The sequence below is a fragment of the Ictidomys tridecemlineatus genome, chromosome 10 (assembly GCF_052094955.1).
Source record: "Ictidomys tridecemlineatus isolate mIctTri1 chromosome 10, mIctTri1.hap1, whole genome shotgun sequence".
Taxonomy (NCBI): Eukaryota; Metazoa; Chordata; class Mammalia; order Rodentia; family Sciuridae; genus Ictidomys; species Ictidomys tridecemlineatus.
This window is the reverse complement of record NC_135486.1, coordinates 77,058,561-77,080,962: the sequence shown is the minus strand read 5'-3', so window position 1 is coordinate 77,080,962 and position 22,402 is coordinate 77,058,561. Positions and strand designations below refer to the sequence as shown.

Here is a 22,402-nt window from a genome sequence, read left to right as displayed (position 1 = left end):
ATATTCAATCATTTTTCCCCTCTATATAACCACTTCCTATTTGGACTGGAGGAGTCTTGTCATGAGACTCCCTCACCACAATAAATCTGATGAATTATGGATTATAACTCCTCTCTCCCAATTTCCCTCAAAATATATTAAACAAAAAAGCAGGCGGCTTTCTGTTTGGAAAAGAAGCTTCCTTTGGGCATTGAAAGTATAGGCTGTGTTGGGGACGTGGAGGTGTGTGAGTGTGGATTGCTCCAGCCTGGGACTGCTGTGCCACCCCTTACTCAGAGGTTCCTCCAAATGCCTTTTAATATATAGTGTGATCTGAGTTCCCAAGGCTGCCTGCAGCCAACTTGTGCAGTAGCAAGAAAAAGGGGGAGTTTTCCTGTCCAGTGGGCATTGAACTTGGGCACACCCCCACCCCTGAACTCAAGATGTGCTCCAGCCCCCTGCCACTTCCTGCTCCCAAGGTAGGCATTATAAAATATTCAGGGGCAATGCAGGAGTTTCCAGGGTCCCAATCCAAACCCCTTCCTTCAAATTCAAACTTCAGAGAGAGGAAAAAAAAAAAAAACAGACCACGTATATCTGAAGGTGATTAATTGTCTTTATTGGAGGAAAACAAGAAGTCATCAACCTCATTATCATTATGATAGAAATCTTGATATGTATACATGATTGTCAAGGCAGAGAATCATTTGCTACATAGACCCATGAACAACTTTGCAATGCCGCAAACCTATGAGGGTTAAACTTCTTGCAGAGTTTATTACATGCATGGAATAAGTGCACAGTTTCCCTTCTTTTGGACAAGCATGTTTTTATGGGAAAATTGAACCCATCGCAAGCTGGTAGTAGTCGACATGGGAATGTTCCTGGGTTTGACATTGTAAGCTTTTGGAAAACATGCTCACTGTTGAGGGAGAGCCGAAAGAAGGGTGATTACATTATGTGTAGCCACAAAAGCCAATTTGGAAATAGTTCCAATGTTTATTCTGGGCAGAGTGTACCTTTGATGTCTTCTCACCTGAACGTGGGACTAAGATAAATGTTCTCTGAAACATGCCACCTTGTCTTTCAAAATGAGCACACTGTTGCCATGTTACTGCCTTTCTGTTGACATTTGGACAGCATCTCATGTCACTCTGAAACAGCCCAAGACCATGGAAGGACAGTGGCAGGCTTCAGAGCTGCAGGACTCATTTCTTTCCTTCTGTAGCTCTTTTGCAGCCTGACCGACAACCCTGTGCCAAAGCCCTGTCCACCCAAGAGCAGGGCTTTGGAAGGGCCTGGCAATGCTGGTCTGTCAAAATTTTTCTTTGGGAAGCACTTTAACTAGTGTTTGGGGCTGTTGAGTCCCTAGTGATGTCTCATCTCTGTGACGAAAGCCTCAAGCACTCCTCTCATTTTCTTTTTTTCCTGTCCATAAGAAAATAAAATCACCTGTAAGTAAAATAATACAGCAAATCATCAGAAGACATAATAATCATATGAGAAGTTCCCCAGAAACAACAAAAAAAATAATGTTAAAAAACAGTACGGCATATGCAGAAGCGGCCTTAGTACAAAGGGTGAATGCAACAGTTTGTCCCTTTGGTGTAGAAAGATACAGACACTGAGAAGCCATGGCAGTTTGCTTTGTCCACAAAACCACATGCTGAATGTTTGGCTTCCAAATGCACAGCCTTTGGATTTGCAAAAGCAGAGCCCCCAGAGCCACAAGCTGAGCTGCTCCTGCTGCAGGAGGCAGGTAGTCTGGGAAAGGCTAACGCCTTCCTGATGATTCTGGAGGCATCGGCTGTCATGTGGAGCAGGAGGCAGGCCAGGCCTTGGCCAGCATGCAGGGCAGACTTCCCAGCGGGGCCAGCTGCTGTGCGTACGCCTGGGCTGCAGACCACGATGCACTGAGACCACCAAGAAGGGACCTGGTGAAAGGAGTGTGGGCTTTTATCTTCCTCTTTCTCCTCTTCCTTAGACCTCCTGCCACCGAGTTGAAGTTTTCAAGCTAACTCATCCGCATACAAATCTTCTTGGAGCCATCAGGAAATAAGCCCCAGTTTGAAAAAATAATCTGTTTTTCCAATCTCAACATTTTCAATTCTGCAAACCAAAGGATTTTTTTTTCTTTTTTCTTTTTTTGCAAAGGTCTGGTACATTCGCAGCCCCAACCTAGGACCAGGTACCCCCCCAAAAGGGTGGTGGGTTACATACAGGTATATACATTTTTTTTTTCTTTTGGAAACAAACTGAACAGTGTTTGGTCTGGAATGTGTTTAAGGAAAAGGTAAACTTTGTGGAGTGTGAGGAGACAGAACAGGAAGTAGTACTGTTTCAGTAGAACATGCAAAGGGGTCGTGCACTGCCTGAATCAGAGGACCATCACTGCGTTTGCCAGGAGTAAGTGTGCAAACCTGGGAAGGAGTACATTTCTGTTTATGGAAATGGGAGGAGCTGCCCTTTGCTGGCCCTTGACTTTCTTTCTCACATCTAGCAGTGCATCTATGGTGGTTGTGGGAAGGAAGGGGTGTTGGGGGCTGAAGCAGAGGCACTAGCCCCAGGTCTCATGTCTTTGGCTCTGGAGCAATGGATCCAGTGTGGCTTCCCCAGTATGGAGAATCTATTCCAGCCATGGCCCTCTGGATCCAAGGGGCCATGGGTCCAAAGCTCTAAAATACCAAGTCTATCTTCCCTGGGATATGGCCTTTTCTTTCTGTTTCCACAAGTGGAGGGAAGTCCCCTCTCCCACTCATCATTCACCCAGGCCATGCTGGGCACCAAGGTGGACAGATGGACAGCATATCAGTCCTGGGTAAACCAAGTCGAGGCTCACTGTGTGGACTGCGTTCATCAGAATGCTGATGTTTTCTAAGAGGCAAACCCTTTTTGCCTATTTGGCCACAGCCATCTTCTTTTGACCTAGGCCTGACAGCCAAGCTCCCTGGACACTACCTTAAGAGCTAGCTGGAGAGTGGCACCCTCTCAAAGTCACGAGCTGCTCCATGCTTTTGAGGTGAGATTTTTAAAGAAGTGACCAGAATCAAGGTCGAGAACACTACATCACACCTGCTCTGTTATTTTATTTTTTTGACATGCTTTCAGCATAGTTCTTTTCTTTCCAAAGGAGACATGAAGGGCGATATTGTCTTTTCTAGTTCCCATGGAGGCAGGAGCGGCACACACTGGTGATTGCCAATCCCATAAGCAGCCCTGGGGGTTCTGTCTCTCTAGCTGGGCAGCACCCTCTTTCCTCTGGGGTTTTGTGGTGAAGTGCACTTCACCTAGGTATCCCTGCCCCTCCTAGACTCAACTACCTTGACCTCCCCAATCTGGGACTCCAGAGCATACTGTCCCTGCTGGAAAGCAAGGCTCTGCAGAGCAGGGAGCTACCAAGACTCTAGAGGTACCTTGGTGAAGAGTGACAAGCTGATAAGCCTGTGGGACCCGAGTGTGGTGCCCACTCAATTCCAGATGAATGCCAGCTGCTCTTAATGCCTCATTTATGAAATGAAGATCAGGGGGTCAAGAGAGACAGACAGGCAGTGAAGGGAAGACCATTCAAGGACACATTCAAAACTGAATATCCACGTGAGGGGAAAGAAATTCATTTGAACAGAGAAGGTGAAAGTCCAAATGGGAGACTTGGGGGTCAAGAAAGAAGCCAGAAATAGGGCCTGTGTGTCTACCCATGGCTCAGCTGAGCATTCTGGGTGAGATATGAAATGCTCAGTTAATCCTAGTGGAACTAAATCAGTGGGGAGCTCAGGGCTTTGCCATTCCATTTCTCAGGCTGTAAGCAAAGGTCTACTCTGCATCCTCTTCTTGTTTCCTCATAAAACATAAATAATGCCAAGTAGTTGTCCTTTTATACCAAGGGCTCTCTCAAAAGGGCAGACTCTTCCATATGGTATTTACTTCCTCCTCTTTCTAAAACAATGAAAAATATCCTAAGTCCAGTGGCATCAAGACAGTGATGCTTCCTGATGTCATGTTCAGCAGAATCTACTACTGGGCCCAAACCATTCTCCATCTTGCAGTGTTATTGGGACCTGACACTCCAAGAGCCAAGAACTGATCCAGACAGCTCAGAAAGTACCTGCACAGGCTCACCCTTCACCTGTTCTGCATTTTTCAGGTACAAGATACTTTTAAATAACTGTATATAACATGCACCTCATATATCAGCTCCAGAAATGATTTTCATCACCAATAATAGAACCTGGTTTCAAATGTTGCTTTCTAAACACAAATGGCTGTGTGTAGCACATAGAAAAAAAAGCTGATAATTACTCTATGCACATTACAGGTACCAAACTCAGGATGATTATTGATGCGCAAGAACCTTCTATTTACTTTTTTCTTATACTGTATGAACCTGAATGTTTCTGTGACACTTATTGGTAAGCAACATCCTAATCAACCTCTTAGAGAGACTCCTTAGTTTTCTCAAGAACTATTATAATACTTATGTCCTTGTCTTTCTGATGGGGAGAGGTTGATGCTTTTCCAGTTTACATGACACTTGCTTTTCAACTGGGCCTGCTCTCATTTTATAGACTTTTCTAGGCTTTTTGCACAGTTTGAAGAGGGTGAGCTTAAATTTTCACCCTGTTCGCTTGTGAGGCAGATGCTAAGCAGGATTCCTGCCAAGCAGTGAGTGCATGTGACACATGTAGAACAGGTAGACCAGCTGCCCCTCTTTCCAGTTGCTCACTTATATCCTGCACTAATGTCCTTAGGAAGACAGGATGGGGCTGCTGAGCCTGATAACAATGTGTGTGTGTGTGTGTGTGTGTGTGTGTGTGTGTGTGTGTGTGTGTTGGGAGGGCTGTGCAGCACTAAAAGTAGGCAAAAGTGTAGATGTGACAAAAATGGTTTGCCCAACAGGACCTTCTATGACTGGCCATTCACAGGAGAGGGGTGTGAGGCCATCAGCTGGGATGGCCACTGGACCATCAGGTAGACCTACTGACACCCTCCGTGGGCTCAAGGATGACTGTGCAGAACTGAGCCAGGGGCATTAGATGGGCACAAAGGCAGAGGGAGGCTTTGGAGCCATCTGCCTGGGAAAGTGTGCCCTGTGTTGCACACCGCTCACTCTCCTGCACACCTATCCTCTACGTGGGTGCACAATGTGGCCTAATATCCCTGGACATTCCTGGTTTTAACACTAAGAATTCCACATCCTGGGAAATCCTTCGGTATCAGGGCAACTGAGGCATTTTTGATTTCTGGTTCCACTGAGGAGAGGGACGCCTTCACACACATGCAGGGCCTAGCTGAAGTCATCTCTGAACGTTTCCATGGGTGGCCAGTGTCCTGCTCACTTGGTAGTCACCTCTTCTTATCACCCCAGATAAATGGTTCCTTCTTCAGGACTGTTATCCTCCCCTCTCTTAGATAACATTCATAAACCAACAGGGTAAAAATATGGAGAAGCAACTTGTGAGTGTTGGAGGCCATTTTAAGATTAGAAATGCATCTTTAAAAAACAAAGAGAGATTAATTTTAAAACTGCATAGCTGAGATCAGAGTTTCGTCGGTTATCCCTCATGAGAAAAGAGGGTGCACATGGGTTCACTTTAAACAACACAGCAGCTTGCCCTTTGGTAAGGGAGGCTCCTAAATCTTGGCATCGTGGACATCTCATTGACTGGTAAAGTCAGCCTGGGAAGCTGAGCTCGGGTCTCCGGGGAGCAGGTGTCTTGGTTTCTGCTGTGGTTGGTGTGGGTTTTGCTGGAGAAGCTGCGAGGAAAAGTTTTCTGCAGGCTCCTCCCCAACCCCCCAGAACTGCCCCTCCAGAGAAAGAGAAGTAAAGTGCACTCTTAGCCTTGGAGACAGATTCTCGATCCTCTTATTAGAATTTTTTAAAAATACCTTGAAATTCTCCCCGGAGGGGGAAAAAAAATCTCTTAAAGGTTAACATAAAATTACTATTGAAGAGCAAACGATAGAGGTCATGTAACTGAGAGATATAGAGCAAGAACACATACTTCTTAAAAGGAAAACAAAATCCTAATGCACAATATTTACTAATATTTAAATAATCCAGTTGAAACCATATTTTTTTTCCATGAAAAAATACACCCTAGACAGTTGCCTACGCTGCAGAGAATGGAAATGGCGGAGTTGGGGGAGAGGAAGAAGAAGAAGGTCCATTCGGTTAGAGCTTTGCAAGATTCATATATACAGCACCAGGTCCTATTAATTCAGCTCCCCTTGAGTCAGTAGAGTTTGTGAGAAATGAACACTTCAGAATTGCAGTATAAAATATGGCCATAAAAAAACTTGTGTCTTCCAGTCCTATGCAGGAAGGTGCACCAGGTAGGGCGGGATCTTGGTGGCCCAGGGCTCCCCTTCCCTGGCCCCGCCCCCTGGTTCCCACCTCCAGAGCCGGTCACTTGCTTCCAGTGTGCACTGTCGTCACAGTGGTGGGCCTGGGTCTCCGCTCGGCTCCAACTCCTGAGACCCCTGACGAAGAGGAAATGAAACTACAGAGCGTGGAAGGTTCCAGACCTGCAGGGGAACAGCAGACGCTTGGGTTCAGAGATTCAAAAGAAAATTTGCAGCCCTTTCCCACGACAAGAGTCAGATGCGTTGGGTCTGTGGGGGACCAAACATTTGCCCACCCACGTGACTCTACAGGGTTTCTTTCAGTGCTGGGGGTTGAACCCAGGTCCTTATGCATGCCAGGTATGCACTCAACCACTGAGCTACATTGCTAGCCCCAGACTCTCCATTTTTACCTCCCCATAGGAAAACCTTTGCAGTATGTTCAAAATGCTTTAAGCATAGACCCAACTCTCCTCTCTTCTTTTTTTTTTTCATTATAATTATAAATGCTTTGCATTTATCTTGGCCACCATGATGAGTAGGCCCATTTACTGAGTGAGCACTTACTATGTACTAGGCTTTGGCTGGGTATGGAACATATACTGCCATTGTAAGAATTGTTCAAATCTTACTACAGATCCATTAATTAGGCATTTTAAGAATGAAGAGAGAATCGGATATCCTCTTTTGGCCCCTGGTTGGTGTGTTGTCTATACTCTGGGCTAAGAAACATTTGGCATTGTGAGCATCTCATTGATTGGTCAATGTTTACCTTTTCTTGTGAGAAAGCAGCAGCCCTTTGACCTAGAAAAATTCCTCCAGGCTGCACTCAAGCCCTCCACAGGCCCTGCTGTGCAGGCTGCATTAGCTGCTCCAGTGGTGCATGTCCCTAGAGAGCTTTGGACACTCTGACACAGGGAGATCCATACAATTAATTAATAAGATGAGCTTTGCCGTCAATGCCTGCACACGATTCTTTAAAGAAAAAACCAACTGTGGGTTCCCTCTGGTCAGAGTGGGGGAAAGATCTCTGTTGACACATGAAGTTGGTCCACAGGTGTGTGCGACTGTGTCAAGGAAGCTCATGGATACATCCTGGGAAGAATGTGTGTGTGTGTGGGGGGGGTGAAGTTCTGAATGAAATGGGATGATCTTTAGTGGAAGGAGACCCTTTTCTGAGCCAAGTGGGGAAGAGTGTGATGCTCAAGGTGGAGCCAAGCTGAAGGGCTGCTCAGTGGTTAGGGAGATGAGAATCAATGGGGACAATCAAGGCAACTGTCCAAAGCAGAGAGGAGCCACTGATGGCCTAGCATGAGACAGAGAGGACAGTAAAGAGAGGGCAGTGGAAGGGGGACTAAGATCTTGAGGATGTCAATGCTAAATAAAGATAAAGGATGAAGAAAAACTATTTCTAATTTTTTTTTTATTGCAAAGTCAATGCACTTCCAATAAATGAGCTTCAATTATCATCATCCTCTCCAAAAAAAAAAAAAAATTAAAAGTCAGTGAGAACAACCATCAGGAGTCCCTACCACTCTCTCCTCCATCCACAGAATGACTGCACAATGAGAAGCAAATTGGAGGGGAAGGAGCTAGACCATGAAGTATCTGGGTCTCACTGAGACAGGCCCAGCTGCATGGCCTTGGAGCCACAGATGGATTTCTCATCTATAAATGGCAATAATAGTACCTGGCGTGTGTGTGAGTATTAAATGGCTCAATTAAAAAAATAAAGTCCTAGGGTGGTTGGGAGCATTAAGTGGGATAAAGTATGGGAGGTGCCTGGCAGACAGAAAGCACTGGGCAGGATGGCTCCCTCCTCTCCGCCTCAGGCTTGTCTCAAATGCCCGCTAAAGAATTCTGGTTTTGCTACATACGCACAATCTTTTTGGCTGGCCAGACTGAGGCTGCTTGAGACACCTGCATTCGAGCTGTCCAGGCTGCTGCCGAGATGTAGTCTTCTCATATGCCTCACGACGGCTGTGGCATTAAATGCTTGCTGAAATTCAAGACAGGAAAACACCAGAAAAAAATATTCCAGATAGTTAGAGAAAGACCCTGATGGCTTCCTTTTAAGCAACTGCTTACTCCAAACGTTGCAAACTTCTCAAATCATTCTCAGGACACTTCAGAAAGAAAACTTCTATTGTCCCTTCTTCCAAAAATGTGCAAAGTTATTTTAACACCCCCCCTCTCCAAATAAAATAAATTTTGGAGATACAAGAAAATAGTTTTCTTCTGACCACATAAATATATAGAACAAATAAATGGAAGACAATTCTTTCCACAATTTAAGAGAAGAGATTTTTAGAATGAAAGGCATATGAGAATGTAATATATTAAAATGTGATGCTTTAGAATAGTATTTATTTTCCTATAATTGGTATTTTTGTCCCAATTTATGGCATTTCCTCTGAATAAAATAGGGCAGTGGAATTGTGTTTCTATAATAGTCACTCACTGTTGGCTTCCAAGGCAAGACAGCCAGCCCTTAATTACCCATGTTGTTTAAAACATAGTTTAAGTCAAAAATCCATGATCAAAAAACCCCTGTGGTTTATTTTCTATATTTTTGAATTTTGTCTTACTTAATTGTTATTGGTGCATTAAAATCAAACAGCATAGTGGGATTCGTCATTTTCTCTTTGTACATGCATATAACATCATTTGGTCAATTTCATTCCCAAGTACCTTCTATGGGTTTAAATCCATTGCATTTTTATCTGAAAATATTGGTGAAATCAATTCAGATTTCCTGTTTTCTTTCCCCCTCCCCATCACTTTAGCAAAAGCTGACTCTTCAAAGTTGCAGCAAAGTGAAGAGAGATGAAGGCGGTTATATTGCTTACGAAAGAGCAAATGAGTAAGAGCCAGCAGGATTGCTATCTTTGAATCTCAGAGGGGAAAGGTTTAATCACACATGGTGTCCCTCTTACACTGTGGTCCTCCCTCCAGGTCTTAATCATTATCAGTTAAAAATTAACAAAATTAGCTAGATGAAGTTCTGGGAATTTCCCTCCAATTAGGGTGACAGTGACCTTTACAAGTAATACACACTCAAATGACAGAGCAAGATTCATGAGAGTGGTTAAAGTCACTGCGAATTAAAAAAAAAAAAAATGCTCAGGACTTACTCTCCATTTGCTTTTGGCAAAGTTCTTCCGGATCTGGGCACTGACGGACTCATGGATATTTTTGTTGAGGGCCGTGTCACCAGCAATCCTGAAATAGAGGCAAAGATATTCCTTCAAAAAGGGCAAATGGGTCCCGAGTTGTTTCCCAGAGACCCTCCTCCTGTCCTCAGGGAAACACAGCCTCATGAGAGGGTGACTTCTCTCACCCTGGGACTCATTCCTCAACTCACACACGCCACCACCATCACCCCAAGTCCCAGCCACTTTCTGTACTCTGCACCTTCCCCTGGATCTGCAGACACTCTCCTCAGAGCCTTGCTACCAGCCTCCTGTTTTTCCCTCTTTTGTCCTGAATTCACTCCAGCCTGTTCCTTTTCTGGGACCTCCCTCCCTCCACTCCAGCTCTTAACCTGCAAGTCTCTGAGTTCACATGTGTCTCCTGACTGCTCTGACCACCAGAACCTCCCCAGGGCCTGGCTTCTAGCTTCCTTGCAGCCAAGATCCTTACTTTCTGCCCTCCTCAGGGCCTCTCCTCCAAGGACCCTGCGGGTTTGCTCACCTCCCTCTTGGCTCCATCTCAGCTGAGCTAAGCTCTGTGGGGACATTCCATCCATCTGCCCCCAGCCCTGTTCTCCTACCTTCTCCACCTCAACTCAGTCCTGATTAGTGCATCCTCTATACTTATACTTTCTAGAAAGTTCCAAGAACTTAGAGTATCATGTCCACTCTGTATTCAACTGGGTCCTTAATGGTCCTGGGCAATCTTTATTATGGTTTTAGTTTATTCCCAAGACTTTTCTATTAGTGGGTGTGCTCTTCTACTCCATTCTCTCTCTCTCTCTCTCTCTCTCTCTCTCTCTCTTCTCGTTGCATCTCCCACTTCTTCCTCATCTTACAATTGCCAATCTTAGGACCTGGAGGTCACTCACAGCCATTCTTCTCTCCCCCACACCCTTCTTGACCACGCCATCACCTTCCCCTTACATCTGACCCCTTGGCCTGCCCTCTCTGATCAGAGGAAGCTGTAGTCTTCTCTTAGTCTTTCCTGGGCTCTGATCCTTCCACCTTTTCCAGTTTAGTACCAAACAATACGATTTTAGATTGGCATCTGATGCCTAGAGTTTATGGAATCTTGGAAAAGTCAAGGGGCAGGTGCCAGAGTTGTGGATCACTCTCACTGGCCAGAAGGGAACTGGTACAGGAAAAAACCTTGTACCACCCAGACCCAGTCTGCCCTGGCCATGGAACATTCCAGATATCACACACTATTATTCCCAACTGCTTCGGGAAAGGAAAAAAAGAAGCTCAGGGCTTATTCAGGCAAGAAATCATCCCACTAAACCTTTCTTTCCCTTCAGAATTGCAAACTTGGTCAAGGTCCTAGACACTGAGTCTATACCAGGTTGGTCTACATTTAGAATCCAGTCTATGATGGTCCTGGGCAATCTTTATTATGGTTTTAGTTTATTCTCAAGACTTTTCTTTTTTTTTTTAAGAGAGAGAGAGAGAGAGAGAGAGAGAGAGAGAGAGAGAGAGAGAGAGAGAGAGAGAATTTTTTAATATTTATTTTTTAGTTTTTCAGCGGACACAACATCTTTGTTTGTATGTGGTGCTGAGGATCGAACCCGGGCCGCACGCATGCCAGGCGAAATGTTAAACTCGCTACCACTTGAGTCACATCCCCAGCCCTATTCCCAAGACTTTTCTATTAGTGGGTATAATCTTGGAAAAGTCCCAGCTGACAGTATCTTTCCCCCAAATATATTCCTGTCTTCTCCCAGGAGGGATAAAGACACACAGCCAAGAGGAGGCTCAGAGTGAGCCACATTTTCATTTCCAACAATTGCCAATTGCCCCCTTCCCCAGACACACGTGGGAGAGACAGAAATAGCATATATGACTAGACAAATCCAAAATCAGAGGAGCAAACAGGTTGGGGAGCTGTAGGCCTTTTTATTAAGTGTTTTCTCACGGGAATGCTTCTTCCTGGACCATTTTAAAAAGCTAATCCTCAGAAAAGTATACCAATTCCAATATGTTGGTGGCCAAGTCTTTCTTGGAAATAACTGGGCCAAAGTGGTAGGAAGTGTGGAATTCCTCAGATTGAACGCTGCTTCGGGCCAGAGTCAGACTCCAAACCAAACAGGCTGGGGAGCAGGGGATGTCAGAGAGTCTGGCCCTGGGGTTCCACCTGCCTCTTGGCAGTGTGGTCTCCTATACTTTGGGCCTGGGGCCTGCTGCCTGTGCTGTGCTTCCCACACCTTCTCTGTGGGTTATCCTGGGCCCAGATGTAAGGAAAAATGCAACTCTGAGTTATTTTAGGAATGTTTCATGTTCACTTCCCACAGTCCTGGGCTCTGCTACAGCTGGGTGAGAGTCATGCTGGGCAGCAAGTGGCCCAGAGCCTCCTGCCAGGCAGTCATCAAGGGTACAGTCACCTTGGGCCACAAGCACACAGCACCATCCTCAAACGCACACCATAATAAAATGGTTGCTATTGCTCACGGTAAGCTAGGAAGGTGACCCTAACGACGTGGCCACCCTGACGCTCAGGGTGAAGCTCACCCTAGCTTCAGCCCTATTCATCAACAGCGCTGGAAAAGTGGGGTCTTAAAAATGAAGGGGTCAGTGGTCTCCCAGATTGTTTCTGAAACAGAAGAATTCCTGTAGAAATCTGTAAGCACATACCAATTTGGAAAGCTATGGGTAAACATCTCGTTCACATCTCTTGCTCCCTGGCTTTGTCCTCTACATCACCAGTGTAGATGGCCTTTACAAATCACACCTTTTGTGGCCTGTCTCACTAGCCCCTGCACTTCCAGAGCATACACATGCCCTCTCCTTGCCCTTGGTGCTTTGGGTTTTTTAAGTGGTTTACTCTCTCTCCGTGGCCTTGGTTCTGTTTCTCTAACCATTTGCTCAAGGTAGGCCTGATGCTATTCCAAACAGTGCTTTGCTGGATTCTTGGGCTGCTTCCCAATTCCTATGGCCAATCAGTGCTGGAGCCCTGAGGAGGGGAGGGGGTCTCTGTCAATAATCAGGAGTGTGATGGTTAATTTTATGTGTTACCTTGGCTAGAACATGACCCAGATATCTGGCTAAATACTAGTCTGGATGTTGCCATGAAAGTATTTTTTAGATGAGTTTAACATTTCCATCAGTAGGCTTTGAGTAAAAACTATTTTTATGGGTGGGCCTCATCTCATCAATGGAAGGCTTTGAAGAAAAAAAGAGGAAGAGGGAATTCTGCCTCTGGACTGTTTTCAGAGTTGAGCTGCAACATCAGATCTTGCCTGGATTTCCAATCTGCTAGCCTGCTCTTCCTGTTTATCTGACCCCACAGTCACGTGAGCCAATGCCTTAACTCCCTAACATCAACCAATCTTCTATGCATTCATTATTTTAGTTCACTTGTCAGTGAAACTGGTGACAGGTGTTCAGAACAATCCGACCTGGATAAACGATCTCTGGTCAGATGGCAGGGTGCTGCCTTATAACGGGGATGGGTTCCCATGCTGCCGCTCGTCTTTCCCTACTCTTGGACCATCAGTCAGCACCTCCTGGTTCCTGAACCTCAGTGAGAGGCTGGGAAACATCTGCCTTCTCCAAGGAGGGCTTTGCAAAGAGCCTTCTTCTGCAAAGAGACTGGTCTGTTGTGAGGCTATGGGAAGGCATCTGTGGCTCCAAGGCCTCGCCTAGTCCTGGGTGGCTTGGAGTAAGTAGGAAAAACAGGGTGGAATACTGAATGATGGTATGAAGGCTCTGGTTTGATGGTATGTTGGCTGTGCTGTGGTCACAGCTTCTGGAACAGTGGTGTTGATAACGCTGCTCTGCTGACGTCCTTATTTCAACAAATCTGCATGACCTACTGAATCCTCTGCCTGGCCAATTTTACCTAACAGAGACAAGTGTACCATAAATGCAGGCAAGAGGGGGGTTTTGGTGATGATGCTTGTATCTGATGCATTTGATGTTACTGTTTTCCGTGTCTGACTTCCTGGGAAGTCAATCAACAATAAAAATACTAAGAGCCCTTGGGGTAAAACCCCTCTGAATCGGGTGGCATTCAAGAGACTGCCCTCAAGCTGGCACATCTGCCATGAGACATGGGCTGACAACTCTGAGACCTTCACCCCTGGCTTGACCTCTCTCCTGAGCTCCACACTCCAGCAGCGCACCTGCCGCAGTCCAGCACACGCAAAGCCCAGCTCATCTCTCCACCTAAGCCCTTCTCTCCCAGGCCTTAAGATGGAAACTTGGGCATAATCCTGGGCTCTCCCCATGCTCTGCCAACACCTGGGGACTTTCCAGCTCTGACTGGAGTGGACAGTCCCCTCCATCCCTGTCATGCTCCCGTGGGAAAGCCACCTCCTCATCCTGGCCTGCACCTTCCTACCCTGCTCCACACCTATCTACCTCCCCACCTTTATCCTGCAGCTGGAGGGGGCTTTCAAAAATCAAACCTGACTTCCCTGCTTAAAACCCATCTGGGCCCCATGGCCCAAAGGGGAAAGTACAAATTCCTTAGGTTGATAATAAAACAGTGGTAAGTCACATATGTTAGGTGTCAGATTTGGTCTCTTTGACACATGTATTATCTCATTTAACCCCTTGAAAAGCCCCCCAGGATATGTATATTGTTACTTATGATCTGGATCCTATAGAGGAGACCAAAAGCCAGGCCAGACACCTGCTAGTTCCAGTCCTTCTTTCTAGTCTCATTTTCTACTTGTTGCCTCTGTCCACTCGGACTCCGGAATGCCAGGTGTTGTTGGCACCGTGAGTAGATGCACAGTGTTTGGTCCCCATTCTGTGGCCCAGGTTGCTCGTCCTGCTTGGAGCTCCCTTCTCTCTGCTGGTCAGGTGGAAACCTCCAGGAGCAGGGCTCGGCTCACCTGCCTCTGTCCCAGCCCCGTCAGAAAGCTTTTGTTTTGATTTTCAAAAATGCTCAGTAAACTGGACATGGTGGAGCATGCCTGTAATCGGGAGGCTGAGGCAGGAGGATCATGAGTTCAGAGCCAGCCTTGGCAACTTAGTAAGACCCTGAGCAACTCAGACAGACCCTGTCTCTAAATAAAATATAAAAAGGGCTGTGGATGATGGCTCAGATGTTAAGCACTCCTGGGTTCAATCCCAGGTACCAAAAAAAAAAAAAAAAAAAAAGCGTGAGGCAGGAGAGACCAGGTTTGCACTGGCCATCTTCCCGCCTTCTAGAGAGTGAGGCTGGCTGAGTGAATGGGCGCTAGGAGGCAAACCATTTCCCTTTCTTCCTCCATAACTGCAAAGTCTCACAGCTTTAAAGGCCCACTGTGTATGAAATGGGAAAATCTTTATTATATATATATATATATATATATATATATATATATATATATATATATTATCACATACTTGCAACTACTGTCTCTGGTGACTTTATTTTAATTTTTTAATAGATGAACACGATATCTTTATTATTTATTTATATGTGGTGCTGAGGATCGAACCCAGGGCTTCACATGTCCTAAGCAAGCGCTCTACCACTGAGCCACAACCCCTGTCCCTCAGGTGACATGTTAAGAAACATCCAGACACACAGAGGAAACTCTCTGCCTTTGAAGAACACCCCTCCCCCACCTTCCTTTCTTCCTCTTCTCCCTTGAAGGGAGGCAGTTCTGGCTGGAATCCTGCCTTTGACATTAGTTAGCTGTGCATTTGGGTTAAATTATCTTTCTATTTCCTTAGCTCTGAAAAGAAGATAAAACCTAAACTGCAGGGTTATTATGAAGAGAGAAAGTGACACTGTGTTCCAGCACAGTGTCTAGAACAGGAGACTCAATAAGCAACTGGTGTTATGAATTAGAGCGTTGTGACACTCGGTCAGGACAGTGCCTTTCTGCAGGTCCCCAGTGGAAGGCTCACAGCATAGGGAACTCTGCAGGTGATGCTTCAGAAGATGGTGGGCTAACCAGGGCAGTGTCCTACAGTGCTCCTTAGGCGGACTCCCTCCTGAACTCAGCTCTTTCTCCACGTATTATCCTCTCTTCTCCTTTTCCTGCAGTGCTGGGGACAGAGCTCAGGGGTTCATGCTGCCAGGCAAAGTGCTCTACCACTGAGTGACACTCTTGAGCCCCTAGTTTCATTACAGTGGGTGCTATAGTTTGAGTCTTAAATGTCCCCGAGAACTCATGTGATGTGCTGCCCCACTACATACAAGGCTACTGACTATGGACTGAAAGCTAAAACAAACCTTTCCTCTTTTTAAGTTGACCGCCTCACATATTTGTTACAGTAACTGAAAGTTGACTAACACATTGAATGTTTTACTACTCTTAGAATTTGTTTCAAAATGGATGCCCACAGGGCTTTCATAAAAAGAGCTACAATTAACTAACATTTGCTCTGCACAGGACATTGTAATAATCCTTTAAATGTATTACTTCCATTATTTATTATGTCAAATGTATACATTTGGGAATGCTATGCTCATTTAATAATGAGAAAATTGAGGCTCAGAAAAGTCAAGTATAGACTCGAGTTCACAGACAGTCAACAGCGAAGCTGGGTTCTAACTTAGAGTAGCACAAACATAAGGCAGCCCCAACTGCTCTGCTGAAAATGTGCAGAACTCCATGGAGCATCAAGTAGCCTCCCTAGAATGAAACAAACAAACTAACCAACCTTAATTGGAAAACCATCTGAAAAGGAAAACACATACAACTTCAATCCGTTTAACTACTAATAAACTCAAGGAATGGAACTCCAATCCTAACACCTCCCTGGATGATTACCTTCAATAAAAATGATTCTCAGCAACTTTCTGTAAACTGAAGAGCTGCAACTATCTTTTGCACTGTTGATTTCTCATGAGTGCATTCAGAAGATTGTGTCTGGTGGACACAAAAGGGTTCAAATTCGAGCTTGGGCAGAGGAAGGGCCCTGGCCAGGATGAAACAAACACTTGGGTGGATTTCCTAAATGAGGGCCAGCAGGAAGTTTTCCCTGGGAGCACATGACAGACAACATGGTCTTCACAGTGGGGCGGGGTGGGTTCTCACCATGGGTGCCGAGCTGCCTGCTCACACGTGTATCTTTTATTTGGATCTTTCTCCATCAGATTCCGAATGAAGTCTTTTGCTGTTCAAAAGGAAGGTACAATAAAGGCATTACTTTGTGGTGTGACACAGGACAACAGGATGCCCCCACATATTCAGGAATATCATATGTAGCATAGGATACCCAAGACCAGCCCTTCATGGACCCTGCTATACCTCAGAAACAAAAGGTACCAACCCAGGCTTTGACTCCAAGGGTGACTTGGTGAATGAGGAGATAGCAAAGCCAGTCTGGGACCCTGACTTCTGTCTCCAGGTCCCTTGTCACTAGCTCATCTTTGGAGAGGAGAGGCATTGACCAGATGATCACACGCCTGTCTTCAGTTCCCCACTGCCTCAGGGAGGTCCTCCCCATGGGCTGGACAATGCCGTCAGGTCCCGGGCCAGGTGTGGAGGGAAGCCAGTCCCTAGGGCCACCATCCACAGCCCACTCAGCCCATTGGGAACCTGTGGACACGAAGCTGCCATACCACGAGGTGCTCCCTGGGGAAGGAGAGTGCTCGGGACCCAGGCCAGGACCTTGGCCCAGAAGCAGGACACTGGGAACAAGAGGGCAGGGTCACAGAAATGAAGGATGACATGGTGTGACAGCCTGAAGCCTGTCATGCTGCAGGTGTGGGAGCACCCTGCCCACCAGACTGGGCCTTCTGGGGGAGGCTGTGCCCTCCTGGACTCAGAAGCACAATATAGCCCGTGGGGCTCTTCTCTGCAGGCCTTGTAGATCTAGATTGTGGACCTGGGTATCAGAAGATTGAGGAGGAAGGCAAGGTGTTTCCAGTTAGGTGGAAGTAACAACAAATAATAAAGTTCTCGACCGGATCAGCTTGTCAGAGTCTGTCCATGGTTCCATCTCATCCTCTGGAAGATGGCGGGTTACTCCTCCCTGGGGGAAACTGAGGCCTGCAGACACTTTGCCACTCTGCCCAGGTTTTGGTTTGGTTTGGCTCTTTTTCCCTCAGGAAAGATGGTGAACTTTGTTGGGGGATATTTCTGTGTGGTACCACGGCTAAAATGCAGGGGTGGGAGTGAGGACTGGGGTTTGAATCCAGCTCGGCTGCTTACTTGCTGTGTGATTCTGGTCCAGTCATTTTATCGACTGGGGCTTCAGTTTGCCCATCTGCCCAATGGGGATAAAGCAATGCCTACCTGATGGGTTATCCTGAGGACCCAGGGAGTGGACACACTAGTGTTCTGCACACAGATGGTGCTCGATAAATGTCAGACAATAATGTTTCACTCCCAGGGCATGGGGAGGGGAGGTGGAGGGTGAGGAAGTCCGGGCCCTTTGGCAGGGCTCAGGTTAGATGTCTCAAGCCTGTCTTCCATCCAAGCCGGCCTCCAAGTCAAGGCCAAATATATAGCTCATAAAGCTCCCTTGGAAGTGGTCAAGGACTACAAGTTCATGTCCCCCAGAATTCATGTTGAAATCCTAATTTCCAAGATGATGGCCTTGGGAGGTGGGGCCTTGGGGGGCTGATTAGGTCATAAGGGTTGAGCTCTCAGGAAAGAGATTAGTGTCCTGGTCAGAGAGGCCTCAGAGAGCTCTCTGCTTGCCTGTCCCCTATAAGGACAAAGCAAGAAGATGGTCTATGAACTGGGAAGCAGCCCTCGCCGACACGGGATGTGCCAGCAGCTTGATCCTGGACTTCCAGCCCCCCGAACTGTAAATGTCTGTGGTTTAATCCACCCAGGCTGTGGGTAGTTTTTGATCCAGCAGCCCCCAACGGGACCCAGACAAGAGCCCTGGGACCATTCTGGTTGAAGTGTCCCAGGGAGCAGCCGCGCAGGGCAGACCTACCAGAGTCGGAGATGTCATCCCAGTAGGGAGAGTCGAACTCGTATTCTGCCTTGAGGATCTGTTCAAAGAGCTTGGAGTCGTTTTCGTCATAAAAAGGAGGGTAGCCACAGAGCCTGGAAAACAAGACAGGGTAGGGTCTGAGGGTCTGTGCCTCTGCTCTGCCGCCTCTGCACTTCCCCTGGAAGGAAGAGATGTGACCTACCCTGTCGAGGTCACCTGCGCTGTGCACGCTGTGAGGACCATCCGAGCAAAGGAGCCACGTGTTCTATGGGCACAGGTGGCCCCCAAGTAAAGTCACAATTCAGTAAGTAGCAGAGAGGGTTAACCCCGGTGATCATCAGAGGTAAATACATATATTTAAACTCACATTAACTCTACGGAATAATAACCAGAGACCCAGACACCCTAGAAGCCCTAGTGTCATTCATCTTATGTGGTCCCTAATAGATGATGAGTTCGTGGAAAGAATAAAGGAAATATTTTAGGTTTATTATACAATCTTGGGCCCCTCTAGGTTCATTTCATTTAAGAAATTGTCATAGAAAGAAAAGGAAATTTTGCCACTCTGATTACCAGGTTGTCCTCAGGTGCCCTAACCCACCAGGTTTGCCCTACCATGCCCACATTGGGTATGGGGAAGGTTATAGTTTTGCCCATAAACATGCAATAAGTGTCAACAAGAGGTGACATGTTTGTGATGCTGCAGGATCAGCCACAGTACCATTTCAAAGTTGGCTTTTAGAAGGTTCGGTGAGGATGTTGGTGCAAGCAACTTATAGATCCAGACGGACCAAGGATCATCGAACAAAATAGCAGGATCAGAAATTTTGATTTAAATATACCAAATATAATTTTGACGCAAAATTGTGCCTTCCGGGGCTCGAGGAAGCTCACTGGGAGAGCACATGCTTAGCATACATGAGGTCCTAAGTCCTATGTTCTATCCCCAGTATAAAAAAAAAAAATTAGTTTAATTTTTCAAAAGCATGGTTTCTCCTTCCAGCCCTGTTCTCAGTCCCTTTACCTCCGGAAGGCTACAGATTCATTTCTGGGTACAAAATTTCCTTATCTGAGAAATGGAGGCTACCAGACTAGAAAATTCCTAATTCTTTTTGGTTTAAGCTACTGTGGCTCTTCTCCCAGTTTGTTCGATTGGCTAAAACAGATAAAGACCTAGAAAGGGTAGGAGGGAGGGAGGAGGGGATGGTGGGGCCCGGTCCTGGAAGGCCAGGTGCAAAGCTGGACAGCACATATCTGGCTTCTGGGAACAGAAGGTGGCAGCCACCTTGCTGTCCCTGTGCTAAGCCCTGGAATTCCACGCATAGCTCTAGGCTGTTCTAAACACAGCCACAACCTAGAGACCAGTTTAATGAGAACAAATTAGTGGGAACCAGAAGACTGCAGGTCTGTGGGGATCAAGCTGTCAGCACATGAGAAATGTATTGAGGTGAGGCCACCGCCCAGGACTACCTGTCTTCAGCTGCTTTCACCAGGAGAGGTGCCTGGCACCAGCCACTGCAGAGGGCATGGGGAGTGGCATTTTTCAAGGCTGAGAACGTTCTGCAGGCCGATAAGATTCAAAATCATTTATCCCCACTAGGCCATTTCAGAGGCTGAGTGCTTGGAAAATTTCATTTTTCAAGATTTGCTGCTTTGGGCGAAATGAACAACAGCCAGCACTTCGGAAACCACCAGGCACATACTTCATGCACAAGGAAACCCCAGGCTGCCTGGAGATGGATATGTAAATTTTTCCCATAATGAGGATTTGGGCTAAGTGAAATGTGCATATTAGGAAAAGCAGACAGAGAAAATTGTTAGTTTTTCTTGGAAAAAAACTAAATTTCAGATATGTGAGGTTTTTGTTTATTAAAAACCGAGTATGTTTTACTTTATGGTTTGGCTTTCTTTTCAAGGAAAAAAAAAATCTTTAAAAAAAAAAATCCCAAGAAAGATTTATTCTTCTGGTGCCAATTTCTTTTCATTTTAGCTCTTTTTTTTTCTTTTTTCTTTTATTGGCATAGAATACTGTGTTCACACGGGTGTACTGAGGACAGGGTAAAATGAAATGGATCTAGCTTGGAGCCTAAGTGAGTTAAAATTAAAGAAGATTTTAAAACAAAATTATTAGTACTTTGTGTGGAGGAAACCCAAAAGAGCGCCCTCTTCTGTTCATATATGGAAAGGGGATCTGGAGCGGTCAAGGGGATGCTATCAGCACTTGTAACCACTAAGCCACATCTCCAGCCCTTTTCATTTTCATTTTGACACAGGGTCCCACTAAGCTACTTAGAGCCTTGCTAAATTGCTGAGGCTGGGCTCGAACTTGTGACCCTTCTGCCTCAGCCTCCTAATCCTCTGTTCTGTACTGGTGTTACTGAAGTGTGATTTACCTTTTCATATCAAACCTTTTAAATAATCCTTGATATATGACTCAAAGGTGATAAAGCCATTATCAGTTTTCCAGGCCAAAAAGTTTATGGTTCAGAGTAGCCCAATGATGGCTGTGCCTCAGAAAGGGACCCACCCTCACAGGACCCTCTCATGGTCCCCATTGCAGCCATGGAACTATCATCCAGGTAATACTCTCTTACCTTCCAGATTTCCTGTTGCAACCTGTGGCAAGTGTGTGCAAACAGACTGCTAGTACTAGTAGCCTCAGTTGATTCCTTTTGGTGGATTGAGAACTCCACCGAGATCAATACTGCACTATTTTACACTCACCTCTCCCCAGGAGCTTAATGTCCCAGACATCTCCGTCGGCCCCTTTAGAGCCACCTGCCCTGTGCCCTGGGGGCAGTCTGTATGGACAGGTGAACAAGGGCAGCACTCTCTCTCATTGGAGGGTACCAGTGCATGGGGACCACAGCAGAGATGGGGAAGAAGGGAGAAGATCAATGACAAGCCCCCTCTGTCCTGGCTCTCAGGTGGGTTCACCTTTGGACAGAAGGCTGTTCCTCTCCTGGGAGCAGACTCAACTGGATCCTATCTTAGATCCTGATAACAAATCCTTCCCTCCCATCCTTCCTTGGGGCCTCGAGGATTTGATCCCCTCACACCACACCTTTCTGTACAGTCCTGGTACCATTCTCATTTCAATGGCCAAGGGACTAGCAATTTAGCAAAGCCAGGGCTCAAGCCCATGCCATCTACTCAAGATTTATGTTCTTAATTCCTATGTCGATTCATTGAAGGGAAGCCGACTTGAGAAGGGAAGCTTCTGCTCCAGTCTTGACTTTGAATTTTCTATGTGGGTCATTTGCTTTGCTCCCTCCCCAACTCCTTCATCTGCAAGGAGGACCCTGTGATAATAGGATGCTACTTTTTGGGGCCTGTTTGCTAAGGTGCTTAGAGCTAGCTCCTTGTACACAAGACATTTCTTGGTTCTGGATCGGGGTAAAAGCTGTCCATGTTACCTTGGCTGTCCTGTCCCTGGCTTCGCCTAACTCTGGCATACCTTGGAAGACTAGCTGGTGTGTTATGAGGAAGGCCTGATCTCTCTCTGCAGGTGGAGCAGGTGTGTCACAATGTGCTCTCACTGTAGTGCACAGACCTGTCCATGAACTCCTAAGGCAGGACCATGCCTTACCTTAGTATACAAATTCTCAGTGCTTAGGCCAGTGCCTGCCTGAAGCTGATGCTGGACAAATGTTTAGATGCCTGGACACATACTTGGAAAAGAGGCTTCCTCCCTGGCTGCTCAGCCCCGGAGGCTGGGCTCTGAAGCAGAGACGAAGACCTGGGGTGCAGCAGGACTCCACTGCCCCAGCTCAGGGGGATCTCAATGTTCTCTCCTAACCTGACTCCTCACTACATTTCCCCCTACCGGAGGTAGTGGAAACACTAACATTCCATGTCATTCACAGACATTCCAGAAGAACCCAGTTGTGCAGGCCCGCCTTTGAGGGCAGACTGGCCTGCCTCTGTGGAGAGGATGCAGTGTGGTTTGGATTCCCCAAAATGGCACTCCCAGACATGGACCTATTCCATACAGAAGAAGTTTTTCCATGGAGAAGGCTTTTAACCTAAATGAATGTGAACATCAGCAATGCCCCACT

At 46.4% G+C, this 22,402-nt stretch overlaps 1 protein-coding gene across 11 annotated transcripts in view; it reads right to left on the bottom strand.

Annotated features, from left to right (window-relative positions):
• Window positions 1-577: 577 nt before the first annotated feature.
• Camk1d (calcium/calmodulin dependent protein kinase ID) overlaps window positions 578-22,402 on the bottom strand; it is a 392,784-nt gene continuing 370,959 nt past the window's right edge. For 4 of the 11 annotated variants that reach the window (XM_078023255.1, XM_078023261.1, XM_078023258.1 and 1 more), the window contains 5 exons: window positions 18,345-18,457; window positions 16,490-16,568; window positions 9,453-9,540; window positions 8,200-8,317; window positions 578-6,501 (listed from right to left, as the gene is read on the bottom strand). In XM_078023255.1, coding sequence (XP_077879381.1) covers window positions 6,383-6,501; window positions 8,200-8,317; window positions 9,453-9,540; window positions 16,490-16,568; window positions 18,345-18,457 — 517 coding nt within the window. In that variant the 3' untranslated portion in view covers window positions 578-6,382. Of the gene's footprint in view, window positions 6,502-8,195; window positions 8,318-9,452; window positions 9,541-16,489; window positions 16,569-18,344; window positions 18,458-22,402 lie in introns of all 11 variants that reach the window. The other 7 variants (XM_078023259.1, XM_078023260.1, XR_013426686.1 and 4 more) reach the window with 6 other exon arrangements.